Source organism: Dendrobates tinctorius, unplaced genomic scaffold (assembly GCF_039654945.1).
Source record: "Dendrobates tinctorius isolate UK_male_01 unplaced genomic scaffold, ASM3965494v1 ptg000200l, whole genome shotgun sequence".
Classification (NCBI taxonomy): Eukaryota; Metazoa; Chordata; class Amphibia; order Anura; family Dendrobatidae; genus Dendrobates; species Dendrobates tinctorius.
Window position 1 is genome coordinate 251,862 of NW_027361867.1, and position 22,033 is coordinate 273,894.

General features: G+C 46.2%; 1 protein-coding gene and 1 long non-coding RNA gene across 2 annotated transcripts; both read left to right on the forward strand.

Annotated features, from left to right (window-relative positions):
• The first annotated feature begins 384 nt into the window (after positions 1–384).
• Positions 385–11,213, forward strand: LOC141056804 (oocyte zinc finger protein XlCOF29-like). The gene is made up of 3 exons (XM_073553287.1): positions 385–408; positions 10,710–10,859; positions 10,989–11,213. Exons 1-3 carry the CDS (start codon positions 385–387, stop codon positions 11,211–11,213), a joined length of 399 nt encoding a protein of 132 aa, XP_073409388.1.
• Positions 11,214–11,254: 41 nt separating this feature from the next.
• Positions 11,255–11,848, forward strand: LOC141056834 (uncharacterized). Its single transcript, XR_012221937.1, has 3 exons — positions 11,255–11,374; positions 11,458–11,555; positions 11,754–11,848. It is a non-coding gene; the product is annotated as an uncharacterized lncRNA (long non-coding RNA).
• Positions 11,849–22,033: the final 10,185 nt, after the last annotated feature.

Here is a 22,033-nt window from a genome sequence, read left to right on the forward strand (position 1 = left end):
ATACAGCGGTACAATTAAAAACTCATATTTTTTCCACAAAAATGATCTTTTCACCAGTGGCGTAGCGTGGGGGGGGCGCGGTCCGCCCCAGGCGGCACGTGTGTGGGGGCGGCGCGGCAGCAGCAGCAATTCATCTCCTCTGTGGGAGAAGCGCGGAGGCACAGTGCAGTAGCATCGGGCCGGCCTGTGTGCGGGCACATGAGGCTGAGCAGAGCGGCCTGTTCGCCATCGATAGAAGGGGTGGGCTGTGACGTCGTTCAGCAGCGTCCCGCCCCCTCCAGCCTTTGCTCCTCGGTACTGAGGCGGCTTCGGCGCTGGGGGCTGTGGAGGAAGTGGGGATGCTGGCAGCCTTCCCGGGAGGATGGGCCGAGGCCCCATTCATTCATGGCGGAGCCGCCGTCTGACAAGGTGAGAGGTCTCCGGTGGTGTGTGAGTGCCCGACACCAGCGCCATTCCTGTGCCCAGTACAGCAGGGCAGGTGGAGGTGGGCGCACACACTGGCAGCCCACAGTCCTCGTCTGGGACCCCACAAGGGCTCCTTGGGGTCTGTACTGTCACCAGTTCTCTGCCCCTCATTACTTGCGTCCTGGGGTGTGGGGCAGGCACATTACTGTGGGGGTGTCTGCTGGGGGTTGTAGTCCTGATGTGATATAAATGGGGCAATTCTCTGCGCCCCCTGATAGTGAGGCCGGTGCTGGGTGGTCTCCTCATCTCTACACCACAGTTTAAGGGGATTTCTATCACTTATTGTTGGGTCCAAGGTGGAATAATTAAGCCGAGACCCCCAAATCCTATTCTTGCCCCCTGGATCAGCGCCGCTCATCACGCTCACAGCAGAGTCTTGGGCAATCTATGGTCATCAATGTCTGGAAGGGGTGTCGCGTGACCGCTGCAGCCAGTCCAGTGCCACCAATCATCTGCAGTGTTCTGTCCTGCGTCGTAGATGATGATGGTGGAGACCTCATCTAGCCGTCCTGTCTAATGGTCGTAGTGATGTGATGTCACACCGCCGCCATCGGTTGTCATTCTGGGGATGCTCCTTAAGTACACAGCCGTACGGTGGCCCCCAGCCGAGTGCAGGGGCCGGGGTTCCTCTCTCATCATGTATGACCGCATACACAGGTCTGCTGGATTTCATACACATCCTATACCCGTGTATATACAGAGAACTGCAAGAAGATGAAAGTCTAGAAATTTAGAAATAATAACAGCAGAGTAAAGGTACTGTCACACTAAGTGATATCGCTAGCAATATCGCTATAACTTGTGACGATATAGCGATATTGCTAGCGACATCGCTGTGTGTGATACTTATCTACGACCCGCTCCCCCGCTGATTATCGCTGATCGCGCGAGAACGTCCAGGACTGTTTCTTGTCGTCAGCTTCCTGCGGCGAGACGAGCGACGAGCGTGGAGCCGGGCGGGAGGACGTAGGATCGCCACGTCTGACTGGTAAGTAGCGACCCCCGTCCCCAGCGATGTCGCTGGTGAGATCTGCCTGTGTGGCAGCTCACTGGCGACCACTTAGCGATGTACCAGCGATCCTGACCGCATCATATCACTGGTAGATCGTTAAGTGTGACTGTACCTTTAGTAGCAGACTAAAAATTATATCTTTGAGTGTAGTGTGGGCTCTTCGGATGCTTCCGGAATCCGGATTATCATTGACCAAAGGGGCGGCAAATTTTTCGACCGCCCCGGGCGCCACAAACAGTTGCTACGCCACTGCTTTTCACCCTCAATTCTTATTTTTCCAAGGGTAACAGGACCCTAAAAGATATTGTGCAATTTGTCCTGAGTGCGCTGATACCCCACATGTGAGGGTAAACCACTATTTGGGCGCATGGCAGAGCTCGGAAGGGAAGCAGCGCCATTTGACGTTTTTGGCTGGAATAGAGATCGGACACCATGTAGCGTTTGGAAAGCCCCTGATGTACCAAAACAGTAGAAACCCCCCAAAAATGACACTGTTTTGGAAACTAGACCCCCCAAGGAACTTATCTAGATGTGTGGTGAGCACTTTGAACCCCCCAGTGCTTCACAGAAGTTTATAATGCCCGGGCATGAAAATAAAATCGAATTTTTTCCACAAACATGATCCTTTAGTCATCAATTTTTTTTATTTTCCCAAGGGTCCAAGGAGAAATTGGACCCCAAAGTTGTTGTCCAATTTGTCCTGAGTACGCTGATACCTCATATATGGGAGAAAACTACTGTATGGGCACACGTCGGGGCTCGGAAGCGAAGTAGTGACGTTTTGGAATGCAGACTTTGATGGAATGGTCTGCGGGTGTCATGTTGCCTTTGGAGAGCCCCTAATGTCCCTAAACAGTGGAAACCCCCCACAAGTGACCCCATTTTGGAAACTAGACCCCCTAAGGAACTTATCTAGTTGTGTGGAGAGCACTTTGAACCCCCAAGGGCTTCACAGAAGTTTATAATGCCTGGGCATGAAAATAAAAAAATTGTATTTTTTCCACAAACATGATCAAATAGTCCCCAATTTTTTTATTTTCCCAAGGTTACCAGGAGAAATTGGACCCCAAAAGTTGTTGTCCAATTTGTCCTGAGTACGCTGACACCCCATATGTGGGAGAAAACTACTGTATGGACACACGTCGGGGCTCGGAAGGGAAGTAGTGACGTTTTGGAATGCAGACTTTGATGGAATGGTCTGCGGGTGTCATGTTGCTTTTGGAGAGCCCCTGATGTTCCTAAACAGTGGAAACCCCCCACAAATGACCCCATTTTGGAAACTAGATCCCCTAAGGAACTTATCTAGATGTGTGATGAGCACTTTGAACCCCCAAGGGGTTCACAGAAGTTTATAACGCCTGGGCGTGAAAATAAAAAAATAATTTTTCTTACACAAAAATGTTATTTTTGCCCCCAATTTTTTATTTTCCTAAGGGTAACAGGAGAAATTGTGCCCCAAAAGTTGTTATTAAATTTGTTCTGAGTAGGCTGATACCCTAAATGTGGGGGTAAAACACTGTTTGGGCGCATGGCAGAGCTTGGAAGGGAAGGAGCACCATTTGACTTTTTCAACGCAGAATTGGCTGGAATTGAGATCAGACGCCATGTTGCATTTGGAGAGCACCTGATGTGCCCAAACAGTGGAAACCCCCAATTCTAACTCCAACCCTAATCTCAGCCCTAACCCTAGCCCTAGCCCTAACCCTAACCCTAATGGGAAAATGGAAATAAATACATTTTGTTTTAGTTTTATTATTTTTCCCTAACTAAGGGGGTGATATCGGGGGGTTTGATTTACTATTTATGGCGTTTTTTATGTTTGGCGGCTGTCACACGCTAAGACACATTTTATTGTAAAAATAGTTTTTGCATCACCACATATTGAGAGCTATAATTTTTCCATATTTTGACCCATCGAGTCATGTGAGGTCTTATTTTTTGCGGGACGAGTTGCCGTTTTTATTGGTACCATTTTCGGGCACGTGACATTTTTTGATCGCTTTTTATTCTGATTTTTGGGACGCAGAATGAACAAAAACCAGCGTTTCATGAATTTCTTTTGCAGGGTGCGTTTACACCGTTCCGCGTGCGATAAAATTGATAAAGCGGTTTTATTCTTCGGGTCAGTACGGTTACAGCGATTCCTCATTTAGGTCGTTTTTTTATGTTTTGTCAGTTTTATGCAATGAAAACTATTTTATATAAAAAATAATTATTTTTGCATCGCTTTATTTTGCGAGCTATAACTTTTTTATTTTTTCTCTGATGATGCTGTATGATAGCTCGTTTTTTGCGGGACAAGATGACGTTTTCAGCGGTACCATGGATATTTATATGCGTCTTTTTGATTGCGCGTTATTGCACTTTTTGTTCGGCGGTATGATAACAAATCATTATTTTTTGCTTCGTTTTTTATTTTTATTTTTTAAGGGGTTCACTGAAGGGATTAAGTAATGGGACAGTTTTATAGGGCGGATCGTTATGGACACGGTGATACCAAATATGTGTACTTTTATGGGGGTTTTTTATTTCCAAAAAATGAATTTATTAGGGGAATATTTTTTTTTTCCAATTTATTTAGCTAAAATTATTTTAACACTTTTTTTTTTTTTACTTTATTATATTGTCCCAGGTGGGTCATCACTGTCCTGTGACAGATCAGCTGTACATTGCGCTGCCGTGGGGGGCTCAGGGAAGCACGGAGGGAGCCCCCTCCCTGCCGATGCTTCCCTTTAACCCCCGGTACACCACAATCGTTTGATCGCGGTGTGCAAGGGGTTAATGTGTCGGAGGCGGTCCGTGACCGCCCCTGACACATTGTGCCGGGTTTCAGCTGTGAAAATTAGCTGACACCCGGCCGCGATCAGCGGCGCTCACCACGTGGGCGCCGCTGATTGCTATGGCGTACTATCCCGTCCCTGGGAATTAAGTCCCAGGGCACATGGACGGGATAGTACGTCATATGGCAGTAAGGGGTTAATCGAGCAATCTGTGCCAACTTGTAATAAAGTGTAAAATTAGGGAGGGATAAACCCCCTTCTTTTCTGTGATGGAACATAAGTTTTTGCACAATTCTGGGTTGTTTTCCGAGCCAAAGAAACTTAGACATCATAGAGTGTAACTGAGTGATCGTTCTGGCTGGTACCATAATTGGGAGGGACCTAAATAGATATAAGAAGCGAGGCAGTGACACCATTTTTAATGCCTGTGTTCTGCCGAGCCAGGATAACTTTGAGGAAGCCCATCTATCCAGGTCCCTCTGGAAGTTTTGGATCAGTGGAGAGTAATTCCACCTAAACAGAGGTGACCTGTTGGCTGTTAAGTTGATACCCAGATATGTTAGATAATGTTCTTTGTCTATAAACCCAAAATGGGAGGCTATATTAGTTTGCTCTTAGGAAAATTTACAAATAATGCTTCGGGTTTATCAATGTTAATCTTTAACCCTGAGATCTTCTCAAATTTGTGAAGGAGGGAAAACAAGTGAGGGAGTGTAGTGTGGGGACTTATTAATGTTAGCAGGAGATCATCCGCAAAGAGGCTGACTTTATATTGGTCTCCCATATTCTCAGGGCCCAGGATATTCTGATCTCTCCTTATTGCTTCCCCAATGGGTTCCATTGTAACTGCAAAAAGATCCGGAGATAGAGGACAGCCCTGCCTGGTACCCTCTGAATATTAATTGGAGGGGGGTGTGTTGACGGGAGTTTTACATAAGCGATAGGGCTATCATATAACAATTGGAGGCACTTTATAAGTTTAGGGGAGAATCCGACTTCCGATAGAACCGTAAAGAGATATGTCCAGGACACCGAATCGAAAGCCCTCTCAGTATCTAATGCAAGCAGGAGAAGTCGCTTTCGCTGTAGGTTAGTTGTATGAATAATATTTAACGCTCTCCTAATATTATCTGGGGCCTGTCACACTGGTATAAAACCAACCTGATCCCGATGGATGAGGTGAGGGAGGATTTTATTGGTCCTGTTAGTCACAATGGATGTAAAGATTTTGAAGTCAATGTATAAGAGGGATATAGGTCTATAATTTGTTGTGAGATGATCTTTCTTAGGATTAGGGATTACGGTTACATGCGCCACGTAGAACTCAGGGGGCAGCTGTGAGCCATTTAGTAGTGAATTACAGAGGTTTTTATATGTGGTGTCAGCACATCGCTGCATTTTTTATAATATATTGCTGTAAGACCATCCGGCCCCGGGGACTTTCCTCTTTTTAGTTTTTTGATTGATGAAACTATTTCCTCCTCAGAGATGTGTAAATGGAGTTGTTGTGCCGCGGACTCAGTCAGGTTAGGTAGATGTAGTGTGTGAAGGAATGACTCCAGTAGTGAGGGGGGGTGATTGTGGGGGCGAATACAAACTCTGGGGGCATTCATTATAAGTGCTATACATGACATCGGGGTGGGCTGAGGTCTGACCCTTAGGGTCTTTTATAGAGGAGATTATATGCAGTGACTCTCTCATTCTGAGCTTACGAGCGGCATCTTATTAGGCTTATTGGCATGGTGATAAAACGCGGCTTTACTCCAAGTTAGCGCCTCTCCGTTCTGGTGGTGAGAATGGCGTCTAATTGTCATTTCATATCTTGTATTTGTGTAGATAAGTATAGGGGTGAAGAGCGCTGATTAGCCAATTCTAACTTCTGCAGTTTCTCCTCCAGTCTGGGCTGTAATTCAGACCTTTCTTCTTCCTGTCGGCCGATAACTTATCACAGAACCGGGAATAGATTTTCTGTGCGCGAGTCACATTGCTCCAAGTGAGGCCTCCTCCGCTGTGTGAGTTTAGGAGAAATTTGTTATATCTTCTCTTATAGCGGTTACATTAGAGATTTGGGCATTTTAGCTCCTGGTGTGGAGTCGATAGCACAATCATATGCCGCCATATAGTAGACGGCCGGTAACTGGGGAGAATTCCCTCCTGTGTGGGGTCTATTTCCCTCCAGAGAAATCACACGTTACATTCCACACATAACACTGTGTAGAGAAGGCGGCGCGGGGTAATTGTGCCAGTAGTGAGGGGCGAATAATGGCGGGAATGTCACTGACTGAGGAGAAGGCTCCATGGAGCGTCTTCACTCCGGAGATCATGTGACCCCTGACTCCTCCCCTCCTGTGACCTCATCACAGGTCCTGTGCACAGAGCAGCCATATATGTGGAGTGCGGCTCTGCAGGTTAGTGATGGGCAGTCCGGCTCTTCTGGCTCCTTTCCCCACTTTTCTCCCTCCTGTCCCTTCACTATAAAGCCTGGGCCTCATTATACAGCTGTACAGGGGTCTAGTGAAGGCTTTTTAGCCCTTTCCTCAGTCTGTAGCTCCTGGGCACAGGCCCTCACTCCTGTCCCTTCACTATAAAGCCTGGGCCTCATTATACAGCTGTACAGGGGTCTAGTGAAGGCTTTTTAGCCCTTTCCTCAGTCTGTAGCTCCTGGGATCAGGCCCTCACTCCTGTCCCTTCACTATAAAGCCTGGGCCTCATTATACAGCTGTACAGGGGTCTAGTGAAGGCTTTTTAGCCCTTTCCTCAGACTGTAGCTCCTGGGAACAGGCCCTCACTCCTGTCCCTTCACTATAAAGCCTGGGCCTCATTATACAGCTGTACAGGGGTCTAGTGAAGGCTTTTTAGCCCTTTCCTTAGACTGTAGCTCCTGGGAACAGGCCCTCACTCCTGTCCCTTCACTATAAAGCCTGGGCCTCATTATACAGCTGTACAGGGGTCTAGTGAAGGCTTTTTAGCCCTTTCCTCAGACTGTAGCCCCTGGGAAAAGGCCCTCACTCCTGTCCCTTCACTATAAAGCCTGGGCCTCATTATACAGCTGTACATGGGTCTAGTGAAGGATTTTTAGCTCTTTCCTCAGACTGTAGCTCTTGGGAACAGGCCCTCACTCCTGTCCCTTCACTATAAAGCCTGAGCCTCATTATACAGCTGTACAGGGGTCTAGTGAAGGCTTTTTAGCCCTTTCCTCAGTCCGTATCTCCTGGGAACAGTTCCTCCCTCCTGTCCCTTCACTATAAAGCCTGGGCCTCATTATACAGCTGTACAGGGGTCTAGTGAAGACTTTTTAGCACCCCACTGGGAATTTATCTACAGGTAAAGGCACAATTGTGTCTCCATGGGGGTTTTGCTCACAGCCCAACATCGTGTGGCCCTCCAAAGAAATGCCACCCCTCACCATTACTGACCCACTGCCAAACCGGTCATGCTGAAGGATGTTGCAGGCAGCAGATCGCTCTCCACGGCGTCTCCAGACTCTGTCACGTCTGTCACATGTGCTCAGTGTGAACCTGCTTCCATCTGTGGAGAGCACAGGGCGCCAGTGGCGAATTTGCCAATCCCGGTGTTCTGTGGCAAATGCCAAGGGTCCTGTACGGTGTTGGGCTGTGAGTACAACCCCCATCTGTGGACGTCGGGCCCTCAGACCATCCTCATGGAGTCGGTTTCTAACCGTTTGTGCAGACACATGCACATTTGTGGCCTACTGAAGATCATTTTGCAGGTCTCTGGCAGTGCTCCTCCTGTTCCTCCTTGCATAAAGGTGGAGGTAGCGGTCCTGCTGCTGGGTTGATGCCTTCATACGACCCCCTCCACATCTCCTGGTGTACTGGCCTGTTTCCTGGTAGCGCCTCCAGCCTCTGGACACTACGCTGACAGACACAGCAAACCTTCTTGCCACAGCTCACATTGATGTGCCATCCTGGATGAACTGCACTACCTGAGCCACTTGTGTGGGTTTTAGAGTCCGTCTCATGCTACCACGAGTGTGAAAGCACAGCCAACATTGAAAAGTGACCAAAACATCAGCCAGAAGCATTGATACTGAGATGTGGTCTGTGGTCCCCACCTGCAGAACCACTCCTTTATTGAGGGTGTCTTGATAATTGCTAATAATTTCCATCTGTTGTCTATTCCATTTGCACAGCAGCATGTGAAATTGATTGTCAGTCAGTGTTGCTTCCTAAGTGGACAGTTTGATTTCACAGAAGTTTGATTTACTTGGAGTTGTATTCTGTTGTTTAAGTGTTCCCTTTATTTTTTTGAACAGTGTATATAGATAGATAGATTTTTTTTTCTTTACGTTGGAGGGTCCAATTCCAGCTATTGCTGTGGGACCTGTGATTTCTATCTACTCCACTGTGTACAGGATAATAGAGTATAATAAAGTAGTTATGGACGTGACGTAACTAACATTGTGCAGTGACTCTGCTTTCCATATAGTGATGGATATTTCTTGTTGCTGAAACTGTGATTTATTTTTCCACTTTAAACCTTTTTTAAATCCCTCTGATCAGTGCGATCACACAACATACAAGCCTCTGATGGCTCCAGTGATGCCCTGTACTACTGTAGTGCCGTGTATCATCACTGCCTGTCAGTGTAATACTAACGGCCCCATACACATGAGATCAGAGTTGGCTGATCGGTCATTTGGCAGACGGCGATCTCTCCCGACTCCCCCATACACACAAATATTCCAGCTTTCCTGTGGTCTGTATGAGAGAGTCGCCTCCAGACTCCTCTAGAGGAGGATTACCTACAGGAAGAACAAACGGATTATCCTCTGAAATTCAGGATGCCGGATCCTTCTCTGCCCTGACATCATCTGTCGGGAGGCCCCCAAATACATTATATCTCGGCCAAACCCCCCGAAATCAGTGCTTTCATGGAACTTTAGTCTACTGTGTATGGGGGCGTTATAAGGTAACTTATTGGACGCTGCCTCTGGCCCGGCCTAATAGACCTTCATACATTGCAGCCCAGACACCATTATTAGGCATGTAAGGCCTGTTTCACACTTCAGTTTTTTTGTGTCAGTTAAAATCCGCCAAAATGGCGAAAAGCGGATCCGTTGCTAACTGATGTGAACAGATGCCACTGGACTGTTTTTTTTGACGGATCCGATGAATGAAGAATTTTAAAGGAACTGCAGCCCGGGGGGGGGGGAGGGGGGAGAGAGAGAAAGAGAGAGAGATTTTTTTTTCCAGGCACCAGAACAGACTTTAGGGTTAAATTTCAGGGTGAGTGAAGTTTTTCGGGCATGCGCAATGTGAAGTGCGGATCCTGCCGCCCGAAAAAACGTTACATGCTCCGTTCGGGCATGTCGGCGGACGGCAAAGTTTTGGCGGATCCGCAAAAAAGCGGATCCAACGGTTGGCCGTCCGTCAAGATCCGCTGGTAATGCAACTCAATGGGAAAAAAAACGGATCCGCCTAACAAAATAGCGGATCCGGTTTTTTTGCAAAACGGCGGATCTTGACTGATGGACAAAAACTGAAGTGTGAAACAGGCCTAAGTATCAGAGTAACTAGGCCGCCCCATACTATCGAGTACTTGGAGGCGGGGGGGCATTCAGCCAAACTCTGTCACACCTTCTTAGATGCCATGTTTGCTTTTCAGGGTTTTTGTTGCAGCCTCCTCTGTGCCGTCCCTGCGGTGTACATCTATGTTCTGGGCCCAAAAAGATTAATTTCTTTTTAATAAATGTTTAACATGTTAAAAATTCTAAAATGTGTCTTTTGCTTTTTACATATTTTTTTCTTCTTACAAGAATTGTTGGAGCCAATTTTCTTTAGAAACATTTTAATATCGGCTTTTTCTGGAGTTTTCTTGTAATATAGGAAAGCCTAAGGCCAGAAATAATCCCCATAAATCACTGTACATGGAGACTTTGGGATCAGATCATTTCTGTCCGTTGTGTTTGTGGAAACTAAAAATCTTTTCTAAAAGCCTCAAACTTCTGTGTGTGACTCAGAGCTGAGATCTAACGTGATAGAAGATTCCAGTGCGGGGAAGACGGGAAACCTTCATATAGACGGCCGGCGGGGATGGAGGCAGTGACCGACTCTGGCCAAATCTGTCTCTAGAGCCGCAGTAGAAGATGAAGATGTCGTCCTCATCATGAAGGAGTTGTTTCTCATGTCGCGTGTAATGAATATCTCCTGCAGTATTGCTAATGCCGATTCCAGTGTCGGTAATGAGACGAGAATTAGCGTTATGGAAGATGAGTCTATGAGGAACGTGTTCAGCTGCCGACTCCGAGGAGGAAACTGCTTGTTGTCTGTGGCCTAAATATATAGGTTTTATTAGTAGATGTCAGGGGAGAAAACTAAACCCTGTAAGATAATAAATCTCCTCATATGTTTCCCTTATTATCTCCAGTAATTGTATTATTACACCGGATTCTTATTGGTGTTACATCGGATCATCTTCTTCTCATTCAGGTCTCTACAATATCGGATCCTCTCAGTGAAGATCTTCTACATAAGAGAGTTTTCCTGATTTACCCATCAAGGATGGATATGGACAGAGACAAGATGGCGGAGAGGATGTTACACCTCACCCTAGAGATCCTCTTCCGTCTCACTGGAGAGGTGAGAGATTCTGATGACGTCACATTACATCATTCTTATCTATGGGAATAACAGATGGACAGAACTGGAGAGGTGAGGACTCTGGAAATGTCTGTAGTGAGATTTATTAACGTGTCTCTCCATTACCAGGATTACACAGTGGTGAAGAAGACCTCTAGTGATCGCTGTCAGGACCCTGTGTCTGAGGGATGTGGAAGACCCCTGAGCCCAATCACGGGGCCCCCACCTCACCCCCTGATCCATGAGGACATCAATGACCAGAAGATCCTAGAACTCCTCTACAAGATGATTGAGCTGCTGACTGGAGAGGTGACACTGCTGGGAATGCTGGGACATTATACAGTAACACTATGAAGGGATCGGGGGATGACGGTATCATTGTATGTGTCAGGTTCCTATAAGGTGTCAGGATGTCGCTGTCTATTTCTCCATGGAGGAGTGGGGGTATTTAGAAGGACACAGAGATCTGTACAAGAACGTCATAATGGAGGTTCCCCAGCCACTCACATCTCCAGGTAATAGACAGGACTAAATACACACGGCCTATAATTAGCTGTATGCAGAGAATGAATTCAGTCCCTGTATGTGTTTCCTCCAGATCTATCCAGTAAGAGGACAACACCAGAGAGATGTCCCCGTCCTCTTCTTCCACAGGACTGTAACCAAGAAGATCCCAGTGCTCCTTAGGATCACCAGGTAGATGGAGAGAAGGTGTCAGGAGATCTCCCCTATGATGTGTAGACGGCTGTGAAGGTCTTGTGCTCAGTCTTGTTTTATCCACCAGTATTATATGTTTTATACTTGTGTAATGAGAACGGTGGAGATGGCAGGATTAGAGCTGATCATAGATGGGACTTCTCCATCTGTCTGTGACTTTTACAATATTTGTTTCAGGGTGAAGATCTGACCCATATTAATACTACAGAGACATATGTGAGGGGTGATGAGTGGTGTAAAGAGGAGATTCCCACATATGACTACCCAGGTGAGTAGTAACCACTGAATGCAGAGAGGTCACAGATTCCTCTCAGTCACCGGCTGTGGCTGCTTTATCGGTGGTGTAGTCCGGCCGTATTACCATGATCACCATTTTGCCTCTAGACCACAACATTCTCCTCCACCCAAAACTGTTCAAATGACTTTGGGCAGTGAAAGCCCTTTTCTAGAGAACATACGAGCTGAATTAGGAGACGCTGACCGTTACCTGCCCAGATCTGTAACTATAAAGCCAAATGACAGCGTACATAGAATGTGCTGACAAGATAGAAAATCGCTTGAAGAAAAGTATGATGGGTCTGTAAGAGTAAGCGGAGGGTAATGATGCTGTTGGCTTCCTAGATCCCTGAGATCTTATCGGATGAATCTCCCTTCTCTCCCTTCTGTGCTGCTGAATGTCTCATGGTCCCTACAAGACCAGGTCCAGTCTTTCTGGTCAAACTTTGCTTTTATGAGCGGCAACAGTAAATGTGCAGTGAGGCCAAGTGTGAATTATAAGTGTGTACAATAACAGAGTTTCCCTTTATCCTGACTTTTCAATTTGTGTTAAAACTACCTTATTTTTTGGACTATAAGACGCCTTTTTTCCTTCAAAAATATGGAGGAAAATGGGGGGGTGCGTCTTATAGTCCGGATGTACCAGCTCTGGCTGTGGTGGGGAGGTGGGAGAACGGCATCGGCGGAGCAGCGAGTCACATGAGGCTGGAGCCGGTGACTGCGGCTAACTCCTCTTCTCGCTGCTAAAGAGAAATTAATATTCACTGTATTCCACTCCCATGGGTTTGGAGGGCAATGAATATTCATTTCTCTTTAATAATAGTATCTTGATATGATTAGCCTCCAACCCCGGTCCTGGCATGCATGGCCCCATCCTTATAATTGACCCCCATCCCCATCCCTATCCTGGTATGCATGGCCGCATCAGAAAACATTAAAAAGCAAACCATTACACTTACCTACCCCGCGCTCCCTCGCAGTGTCCAGCTCTGGTGCCAGCAACTGCTATATGCTTGTAAGCAGTGCATGGCAGGGACGTCATGTGCTGCTCACAAGCAGAGCCCAGCTGCCAGGACTGTGTACGCAAAGGGCAGTGAGTATTCATTGCTCTTCAGTAGTGCGCAGTGTCAGCCACCAGCTTCCTGCTTCCGGTCACGTGTGCCGCTACTTAAGAGAAATGAATATTCATGAATACTCACTGTTATCAGCGCTGGTTACAAGCAAATAGCAGTTGCTGGCACCGGAGCAGGACGCTGCAAGGGAGCGCCGGTTAGGTAAGTGTAATGATTTGTTTTTGTTTTTTTAATGATGGGGCCATGTCTACCAGGATAGGAATGGGGGTGGGGGCCACTTATAAGGATGGGGCCCTGCATACCAGGACGAGATGGGACCATGCATACCATGATAGGGATGGAACCCTGCATACCAGGATAGGGATGGGATCATTCATACCAGGATAGGAATGGGGGTGGGGGCCACTTATAAGATGGGGCCCTGCATACCAGGACGAGATGGGACCATGCATACCATGATAGGGATGGGACCCTGCATACCAGGACAGGAATGGTGGTGGGGGCCACTTATAAGGATGGGTCCTGCATAACCGGTTGAGATGTGGCCATGCATACCAGGGCGAGATGTGGCCATGCATACCAGGGCAAGATGGGGCCATGCATACCAGGATGAGATGGGACTATGCATTCCAGGATAGGGATGGGATCATTCATACCAGGATAGGAATGGGGTGGGGGCCACTTATAAGGATGGGGCCCTGCATACCAGGACGGGATGGGACCCTGCATACCAGGATAGGGATGGGGCCCTGCATACCAGGATAGGAATGGTGGTGGGGGCCACTTACAAGAATGGGGCCCTGCATACCAGGACGAGATGGTGCCCTGCATACCAGGATGAGATGGATCCCTGCATACCAGGATAGGGATGGGACCATGAATACTAGGTCGAGATGGGGGCCCTCCATACCAGGATAGGGATGAGGCGGCATGCATACTAGGATGAAATGGGGGGGCCCTGCGTACCAGGATAGGGATGAGGCGGCATGCATACCAGGATAGGGATGAGGCGGCATGCATACCAGGGTAGGGATGAGGGATCCAAGCATACCAGGATAGGGATGAGGTGGTCATGCATGCCAGGATAGGGATGAGGGGGCCATGTGTATCAGGATGAGGCTGAGGGGACCATATATACCAGGATAGGGGATATTAAGTACAGAATTGACCAAATTTTTGCTTCAATTTTTTTCCCTAATTTCTTCCTCTAAAACCTAGATGCATTTTATGGTCCAAAAATACGGTAATTTCAAGGAGGATTGTGATAAACTACAGGAAAAACATAATGATAATATTAAAAAAATTGTTATTGAATTATAATAAATAAAAACTGAATGCAGCTGAATCAAACTGGAGCACGTTTGGAAAATATCTGAAAAATGTATTACAGTAAATAAAGCCACAATATTCACAATAGAATAGATACAGGAAAGATGTATATCTTTGTACCGTGTTAGCCAGTAGATAGAAAAATATTCAGGATTGAGAGTCCTCAGTAGCATACCTCAGCCCCAGAGCATAGCCCCAGAGCATACCTTTTAATGGCTAACTGAAAAGGTAGAATAGAAAAATCCTAATACACACTGTCAGTATAAAAGCACATTATATAAACTGCCCCTATCATTGTTAATATAGTGAATCAAATATCAAAAAATTTATATATTTATCAAATCACAAAAACGGAAAGTGCTGCATTGTGCAAATGTGAAGAGTGTTATAACCAAAGTGCTTTAGTGCCAAAGGTGCTATACAGAAACCAGTGCCAAAATCGCTGTGTGATAAAGTGCTAATAGTGCAAACACATCATGGGGGCATATAACTACAATGGACCTGTAATAAGGATCAGGTCCATGGGACCCTGGCAGCACACTGTTTATCTCGGTGATACAAACCCATGCACTTTATCCTTCTTTACTTTTGCACTGCAGCACTTTGTACCTGATACAATAATAGTGTTGATATTATTGTTGATAATGCCTATTGTTATGAATGGGTCACCGAGGAGGAGAGCAGGTCCAGGCTAAGCCACAGAAAACCAGAGAGGGTGGTCACTAAGCAGATTGCAGACCCCTGATCCTATCCCCACAACTAGCAGTAGCCGTGGAGCGTAGCTACGATGATCCTAGATGCCTCGGCATAGCCGGAGAGCTAAATAAGCCTAAAGCAAGAAAGGGGAAATCTAAACTGCCCCAGAGCAGACCCCAAAGGAATAGATAGCCACCAAACATATATTGTTGGTGAGACAAGATGAAAACACAAACGCAGGTAGGAAAAATAGACTGAGCAAACGATTGGACCCACACTAACTAGACAGGACAGGAAAGGAAAGACACTGTCTGCAATCATGCAAAAAACCCTGCAAAACGTCTGATGCAAAAAATACTGAAGTCACACAACTTCGCCCCCCACTATATCAGCACTCTGGTATATTCTGAAAGCAGAGCAAAAAGAGACCAATCTAATGGGATAAAACAAACTGGCACAAGCAGTAACATATGGGCGGTGATACAGCACAGCCCCAGCCGGAGCTGGCTGACCCGCACCAAGAAGAGATAGACAAAACCAGATCAAATGCAAACAGAATAGCAAATAAGCCACTTAGCTGAAAATGCAGGGACAGAGCTGGAGAAATCAGACCTCAGGAGGAACAGGAAGCAAATCACCAGCAGGGATAGAGGGAGTCAGCTGTCTTAAATCCCAATCTGAAACCCCAGATCTTCAATCGTCATCATCATTATCAGGTGGCAAGCCTCTGTCAATCAGATCAAGTCAGCTCCAGAGGGAGCCCAGAAAGAGAACTTGCAACCCCTCTGTTGATCTGACCAGCTCCACTACCTTCAGTAATATCCAGAGGGAGGCCAGAAAGCGAATTCACAACAGTACCCCCCCTTGAGGAGGGGTCACCGAACACTCATCTACGCCACCAGGCCCATCAGGATGGGCCCGGTGAAAAGCACGAACCAATCTTTCGGCATGAATCTCAGAAGCAGAGACCCAAGAATTATCCTCCTGGCCATAGCCCTTCCATTTGACCAAGTACTGGAGTCTCCGTCTAGCCAAACGAGAATCCAATATTTTCTCTACCTCATACTCCAAATTGCCTTTAACCAATACAGGGTCAGGAGGCGCCGCCATAGGAACTACTGGCTCCACAAACCTCTTCAACAAAGATTTATGAAACACGTTATGGATCTTAAACGTAACTGGAAGAGCCAATTGGAAAGAAACGGGATTAAGGATCTCCAAAATCTTATAAGGTCCAATGAATCTTGGCTTGAATTTTGGAGGCGCAACCTTCATGGGAATATTCTTTGAAGACAAACAAACCAGATCACCCATATTAAACCGGGGACCAATGGTCCTATGCCGGTTGGAAAACCGTTGGGCTCTTTCCTGAGAGTGGGACAACTTATCCACCACTTGGTCCCAAATCTGCTGCATTCTCTCTACCACAGTGTCCACACTTGGGCAGGCCGAAGATTCCACTTGCCCTGAAGAAAATCGAGGATAAAACCCAAAGTTACAGAAAAAGGGCGACATCAAATTGGCAGAACCAGCTCTATTGTTTAGCGTGAATTTGGCCAAGGGCAAAAATGAGACCTAGTCATCCTGATCAGCAGATATGAAACATCTCAAATAGGACTCCAAAGTCTGGTTTGTTCTCTCAGTCTGCCCATTGGTCTTAGGATGAAATGCAGAGGAGAAAGATAACTGAATTCCCAGTTTGGAACAAAAAGCTCTCCAAAATCTGGAAACAAACTGGATTCCTCTGTCTGACACAATGTTCTCAGGAATCCCGTGCAACCGAACCACCTGTTGTAAAAACAAGGGCACCAACTCAGAAGAAGATGGCAACTTTGGGAGTGGTACAAGATGGACCATCTTAGAAAATCTATCACAAATCACCCAGATAACAGTCATTCTCTGAGAGACAGGAAGATCAGAAATAAAATCCATTGAAATATGGGTCCATGGCCTCCTGGGCACCGGCAAGGACATCAACAACCCACTAGAACGAGAACAGGGCTTGGACCGAGAACAAGTCCCAAAGGACTGCACAAAATTCCTGACATCATGAGATAAGGCAGGCCTCCAAAAAGACCGACTCACCAAATCTCTGGTACCAAAAATACCTGGATGACCAGCCAACGCGGAGCAAGAATTTCAGACATTACTCTTTTCCTCCACTGGTCAGAGACATACAATTTTCCCTTAGGGCAACGTTCAGGTTTGTCCTCCTGAAATTCCTCCAGGGCACATCTCAAATCAGGTGAAATAGCGGAAAGAATTACACCCTCATTTAGAATGGTAGTAGGTTCGGTCACATCAAGAGAATCCGCAAAGAAACTCCTGGAAAGGGCGTCCGCCTTAACATTCTTAGTGCCCGGAAGAAAAGAGACCACAAAATTAAAATGCGTGAAAAACAAGGCCCACCTAGCCTGTCTAGGATTCAAGCGTTTGGCTGATTCAAGATAAATCAAATTCTTGTGGTCGGTGAAGACCACAACTTGATGTCTAGCTCCCTCCAACCAATGTCTCCACTCTTCAAATGCCCATTTCATGGCCAACAATTTCCGATTCCCCACATCATAGTTGCGTTCAGATGGGGAGAATTTTTGAGAAAAGAAGGCACCTTAGAAGTCACCAGATCTTTTTGGGACAAAACGGCTCCTGCACCAATCTCAGAAGCATCTACCTCCACCTGAAATGGGAGTGAGACATCAGGTTGCCGTAGAACCGGAGCAGAAGTGAATCTCCGCTTAAGCTCCTGAAATGCCGAGTGCCTCTGGAGACCAATTCACCACATCAGCGCCCTTTTTGGTCAAATCAGTCAGTGGTTTAACAATACCAGAAAAATTACTTATAAATTTACGGTAGAAATTAGCAAAACCCAAAAACTTCTGGAGAGCCTTCAAAGAAGTGGGCTGAACCCAATCATAAATGGCCTGTATCTTGGCCGGATCCATTTCAATAGCAGACAGGGACAAAATGAATCCCAAAAATGAAATCCTCTGTACACCAAAAAGACACTTCGATCCCTTAACATACAGAGAATTTTCCCTCAAAATCCGGAACACAGTCCGGATATGTTCCACACTGTCTTACGGATTTTGAGAATCCCAATCACTGGAAAAGATCAAAATATCATCAAGATAAATGATCAAAAATGTATCCACAAAGTCCCGGAAAATATCGTTCATAAAAGATTGAAAGACAGAAGGGGCATTAGTGAGCCCAAAAGGCATCACCAGGTACTCAAAATGTCCCTCCGGAGTATTAAACGCCATCTTTCATTCATCCCCGTGCTTGATGTGAATAAGATTATACGCCCCCCTGAGGTCAAGCTTGGTAAACCAACAGACACTTTTAACTCTGGAAAATAAATCAGGAATCAGGGGTAACGGGTACTGATTTGATACCAGAATGTACCGTACATCTAGGGTACTGATATTTAACAGTGATTTTGTTAAGGGAACGATAGTCAATACATGGCCTTAATGAACCATCTTTCTTGGCCACAAAAAAAACCCCAGCACCTAAAGGTGAAGAGGATGGTCTAATATGACCCTTCTCCAACTACTCCTTGATATAAGATCGCATAGCATCATGTTCTGGTACCGATAAATTGAAAAGCCGACCCTTGGGAAATTTACACCTGGGCATTAACTCAATTGCACAGTCATAACTCCTATGAGGAGGCAAAGACGCAGACTTACTCTCACTAAATACATCAGAAAAATCTGCCAAATAGTCAGGAATATCATGAGACTGGAGAGAGGTGGAGAAAACAGGAGTGTCCCTAAGAACACATTGACAACCCCAACTCACCACAGACACAGATTTCCAATCTAAAACAGGATTATGAGTTTGCAACCAAGGAAAACCCAGAACAATAGTATCATGCAAATTGTGCAGCACCAAAAATTTACAATTTTCTTGGTGGTCCGGGGCGACCCGCAATATCACCTGGGTCCAAAACTGGGGTTTATTCCCCGCCAAAGGAGTAGCATCAATACCCCTCAAAGGGATAGGAGTCCACAGGGGTATCATGGGAAAACCACAACGTTTAGCAAAGTCCAAATCCATCAGATTCGAAGCTGCTCCTGAATCTACAAAAGCCTTAGCAGAAAATGTAGACAATGAGCAGATCAGGGTAATCGCCTAAAGAAACTTAGGCTGTACATTTCCCACCGCAAATGCGTGAGCAAAACGCTTTTCTCGTTTAGGGTGGACAGAAATAGTATGAGAGGCGTCTCCACAGAAAAAACACAGCTGATGATGATGACTGGCTGAGTGGAGTTAATGACTGGATATAAGGCTGCCGACGACCTTCTGGCCTGCGGGTGATTTCTCTGTGGACTTCTAGGAAAACAGTCTGATTCCTGCTCATCTAAAGCTAAGATTTCTGCTTTGCCTTTTTGCATTAGTGTTTTGTTTTCCTTGCTTTTCTGGATTCTGCCATTCCCTGCTGGGGTGAGCTGAATCTCCTTTTGCCTGTTGCTCTGTCTTCAGAATAGTCCTGAGTACTGACATAGCCTTTTTTGAAGCCTAGCGTCTTCAGGGCCTTTTTTACTGTCAGTTTGTTGGCTCTTATTTTCATAGGTTTTTTCACGGATTGCAGACAGCAGCCTTCCTGTCCTTTCCTATCTAAGCTAGCTTGGGCCCCATCTTTGCTCAGTCTATCTTTCTGTCTGTGTTTTGTTCTTTCTTCTTGCTTCACCGTCATTATATGTGGGGGGCTGCCTTTTGCTTTGGGGCCTGCTCTGGGGCAGTTTAGATTTCCCTTTCTGTCTTTAGGCTATGTAGTCCTCCGGCTGTGATCGAGGGGCCTAGGGCATCGTAGGAGCCCCCCACGGCTACTGCTAGTTGTGTTGATAGGTTCAGGGGTCTGCAATCCGATAGCTGCCAACTTCTCTGGTTTTCTGGACTTAGCTAGCATTTCTATTTTTGCCTCCTACGGTGACTCAATCATAACACCCAAGGCTTGAAAAAGCGCGCCCACATTAGCCAGAATAAGATCTCCGGTTTCAAAGAAAAGGCCCAATCCTGGGGATCACCACGCAGCAGGGAAATGACAATTTTAACCTGCTGCACCGAGCTCCCCGATGAGTTAGGTTTCAAAGCAAAAAATAGTTTACAATTATTCTTAAAATTCAAAAATTTAGACCGATCCCCAAAAAACATCAGGAGTAGGGATTTTTGGTTCAACAGCAGATGAATGAGCGAGATAGGCAGAAATTACTCGCACTTCAGCAGCGAGCTGCTCAACGCGATCAGACAATTGCTTAGTCTCCATTTAGAGAAAAAAAAATCTCCTCCTGCAGCCCCAGAAAAAAGAGGAAAAAATATATTAAAAAAAATCCTGACACTTTTTTTTTTTTTTTAATTCCTTCCTTCTTTGGAGTACACTAGAGTCTACAGTTGGGCTGGTGATTCTGTTATGAATGGGTCACCGAGGAGGAGAGCAGGTCCAGGCTAAGCCACAGAAAACCAGAGAGGTTGGTACCTAAGCGGATTGCAGACCCCTGATCCTATCCACACAACTAGCAGTAGCCGTGGAGCGTACCAACGATGATCCTAGACGCCTCGGCACAGCTGTAGAGCTAACTAAGCCTAAAGCAAGAAAGGGGAAATCTAAACTGCCCCAGAGCAGACCCCAAAGGAATAGATAGCCCCCAAACATATATTGTCGGTGAGAGAAGATGAAAACACAAACACAGGCAGGAAAATAGACTGAGCAAATGAGGGGACCCACACTGACCAGACAGGACACGATAGGAAAGGCACTGTCTGCAATCAAGCAAAAAAACCCTGCAAAAAGTCCAACACGTCTGATGCAAAAAACACTGAAGTCACACTACTTCGCCCCCCACTATATCAGCACTCTGGTCTCTTTTTGCTCTGCTTTCAGAATATACCAATCTAACGGGATAAAACAAACTGGCACAAGCAGTAACATATGGGCGGTGATTCAGCACAGCCCCAGCCGGAGCTGGCTGACCCGCACCAAGAAGAGATAGACAAAACCAGATCAAATGCAAACAGAATAGCAAATAAACCACTTAGCTGAAAATGTAGGGACAGAGCTGGAGAAATCAGACCTCAGGAGGAACAGGAAGCAAATCCCCAGCAGGGATAGAGGAGTCGGTTGTCTTAAATCACAATCTGAAACCCCAGATCTCCAATCGTCATCATCAATATCAGGTGGCAAGCCTCTGTCAATCAGATCAGCTCCATTACCTCCAGTAACCACCAGAGGGAGCCCAGAAAGAGAACTCGCAGCCCCTCTGTCGATCTGCCTAGCTCCACTACCTTCAGTAATAACCAGAGGGAGACCAGAAAGCGAATTCACAACAGCCTATATTATTGTGGCTATTTTGAGGCTTAGAAAAATTTTTTACAAATGACACTGGCGGCGCCTATCCAGTAGCATCTATCTCTTACTTATAGATGGTGCTGTGCAGGCCCCTCCATCACCGGTGACATTTTTCTGGATGTAATTTTTTTATGTAAAATAGGGGGCAGGTCACTGAAGGATCAGTGTCATAAGCCAATACAGATGAATATGTACGCAGAGCACAACATAAGTCCCCGCACACAGCCACTCCCACAACCACTCCCACATCCCCACCCCGAAGCATGAGAATCTCATTAACTGAAAGCTACAAATACAGATTAAACAATTACTATCCCACAGCTGTCCAGAAAAGGCACACCTATTAGAAGCGCCAATTCCAACGCTTTGCCATGCTCTTCCCACTTGCCCTGTGTTTTGTTTTATTTCTAATAAAAGACTTTATTCTGGCTGTGTCTTTATTTACCATATAACTATAGGATTAGTAATGGATAGGTGTCTTATAGATGTCTCTCTATTACTAAGCCATGGGCTTGATGTCACCTGACAATACAAGGGTGACATCAACCCCACAAATATGAACCCCAATTGACATCACTACAGGGCAAGTGGGAAGAACCGGGCAAAGCGCCAGAATTGGCGCATCTAATAGATGTGCCTTTTCTGGGCAGCTGCGGGCTGCTATTTTTAGGCAAGGGGTCAATATCCATGGACCCTTACAAGCCTGATAATACCAGCCCCCAGTTGTCAGC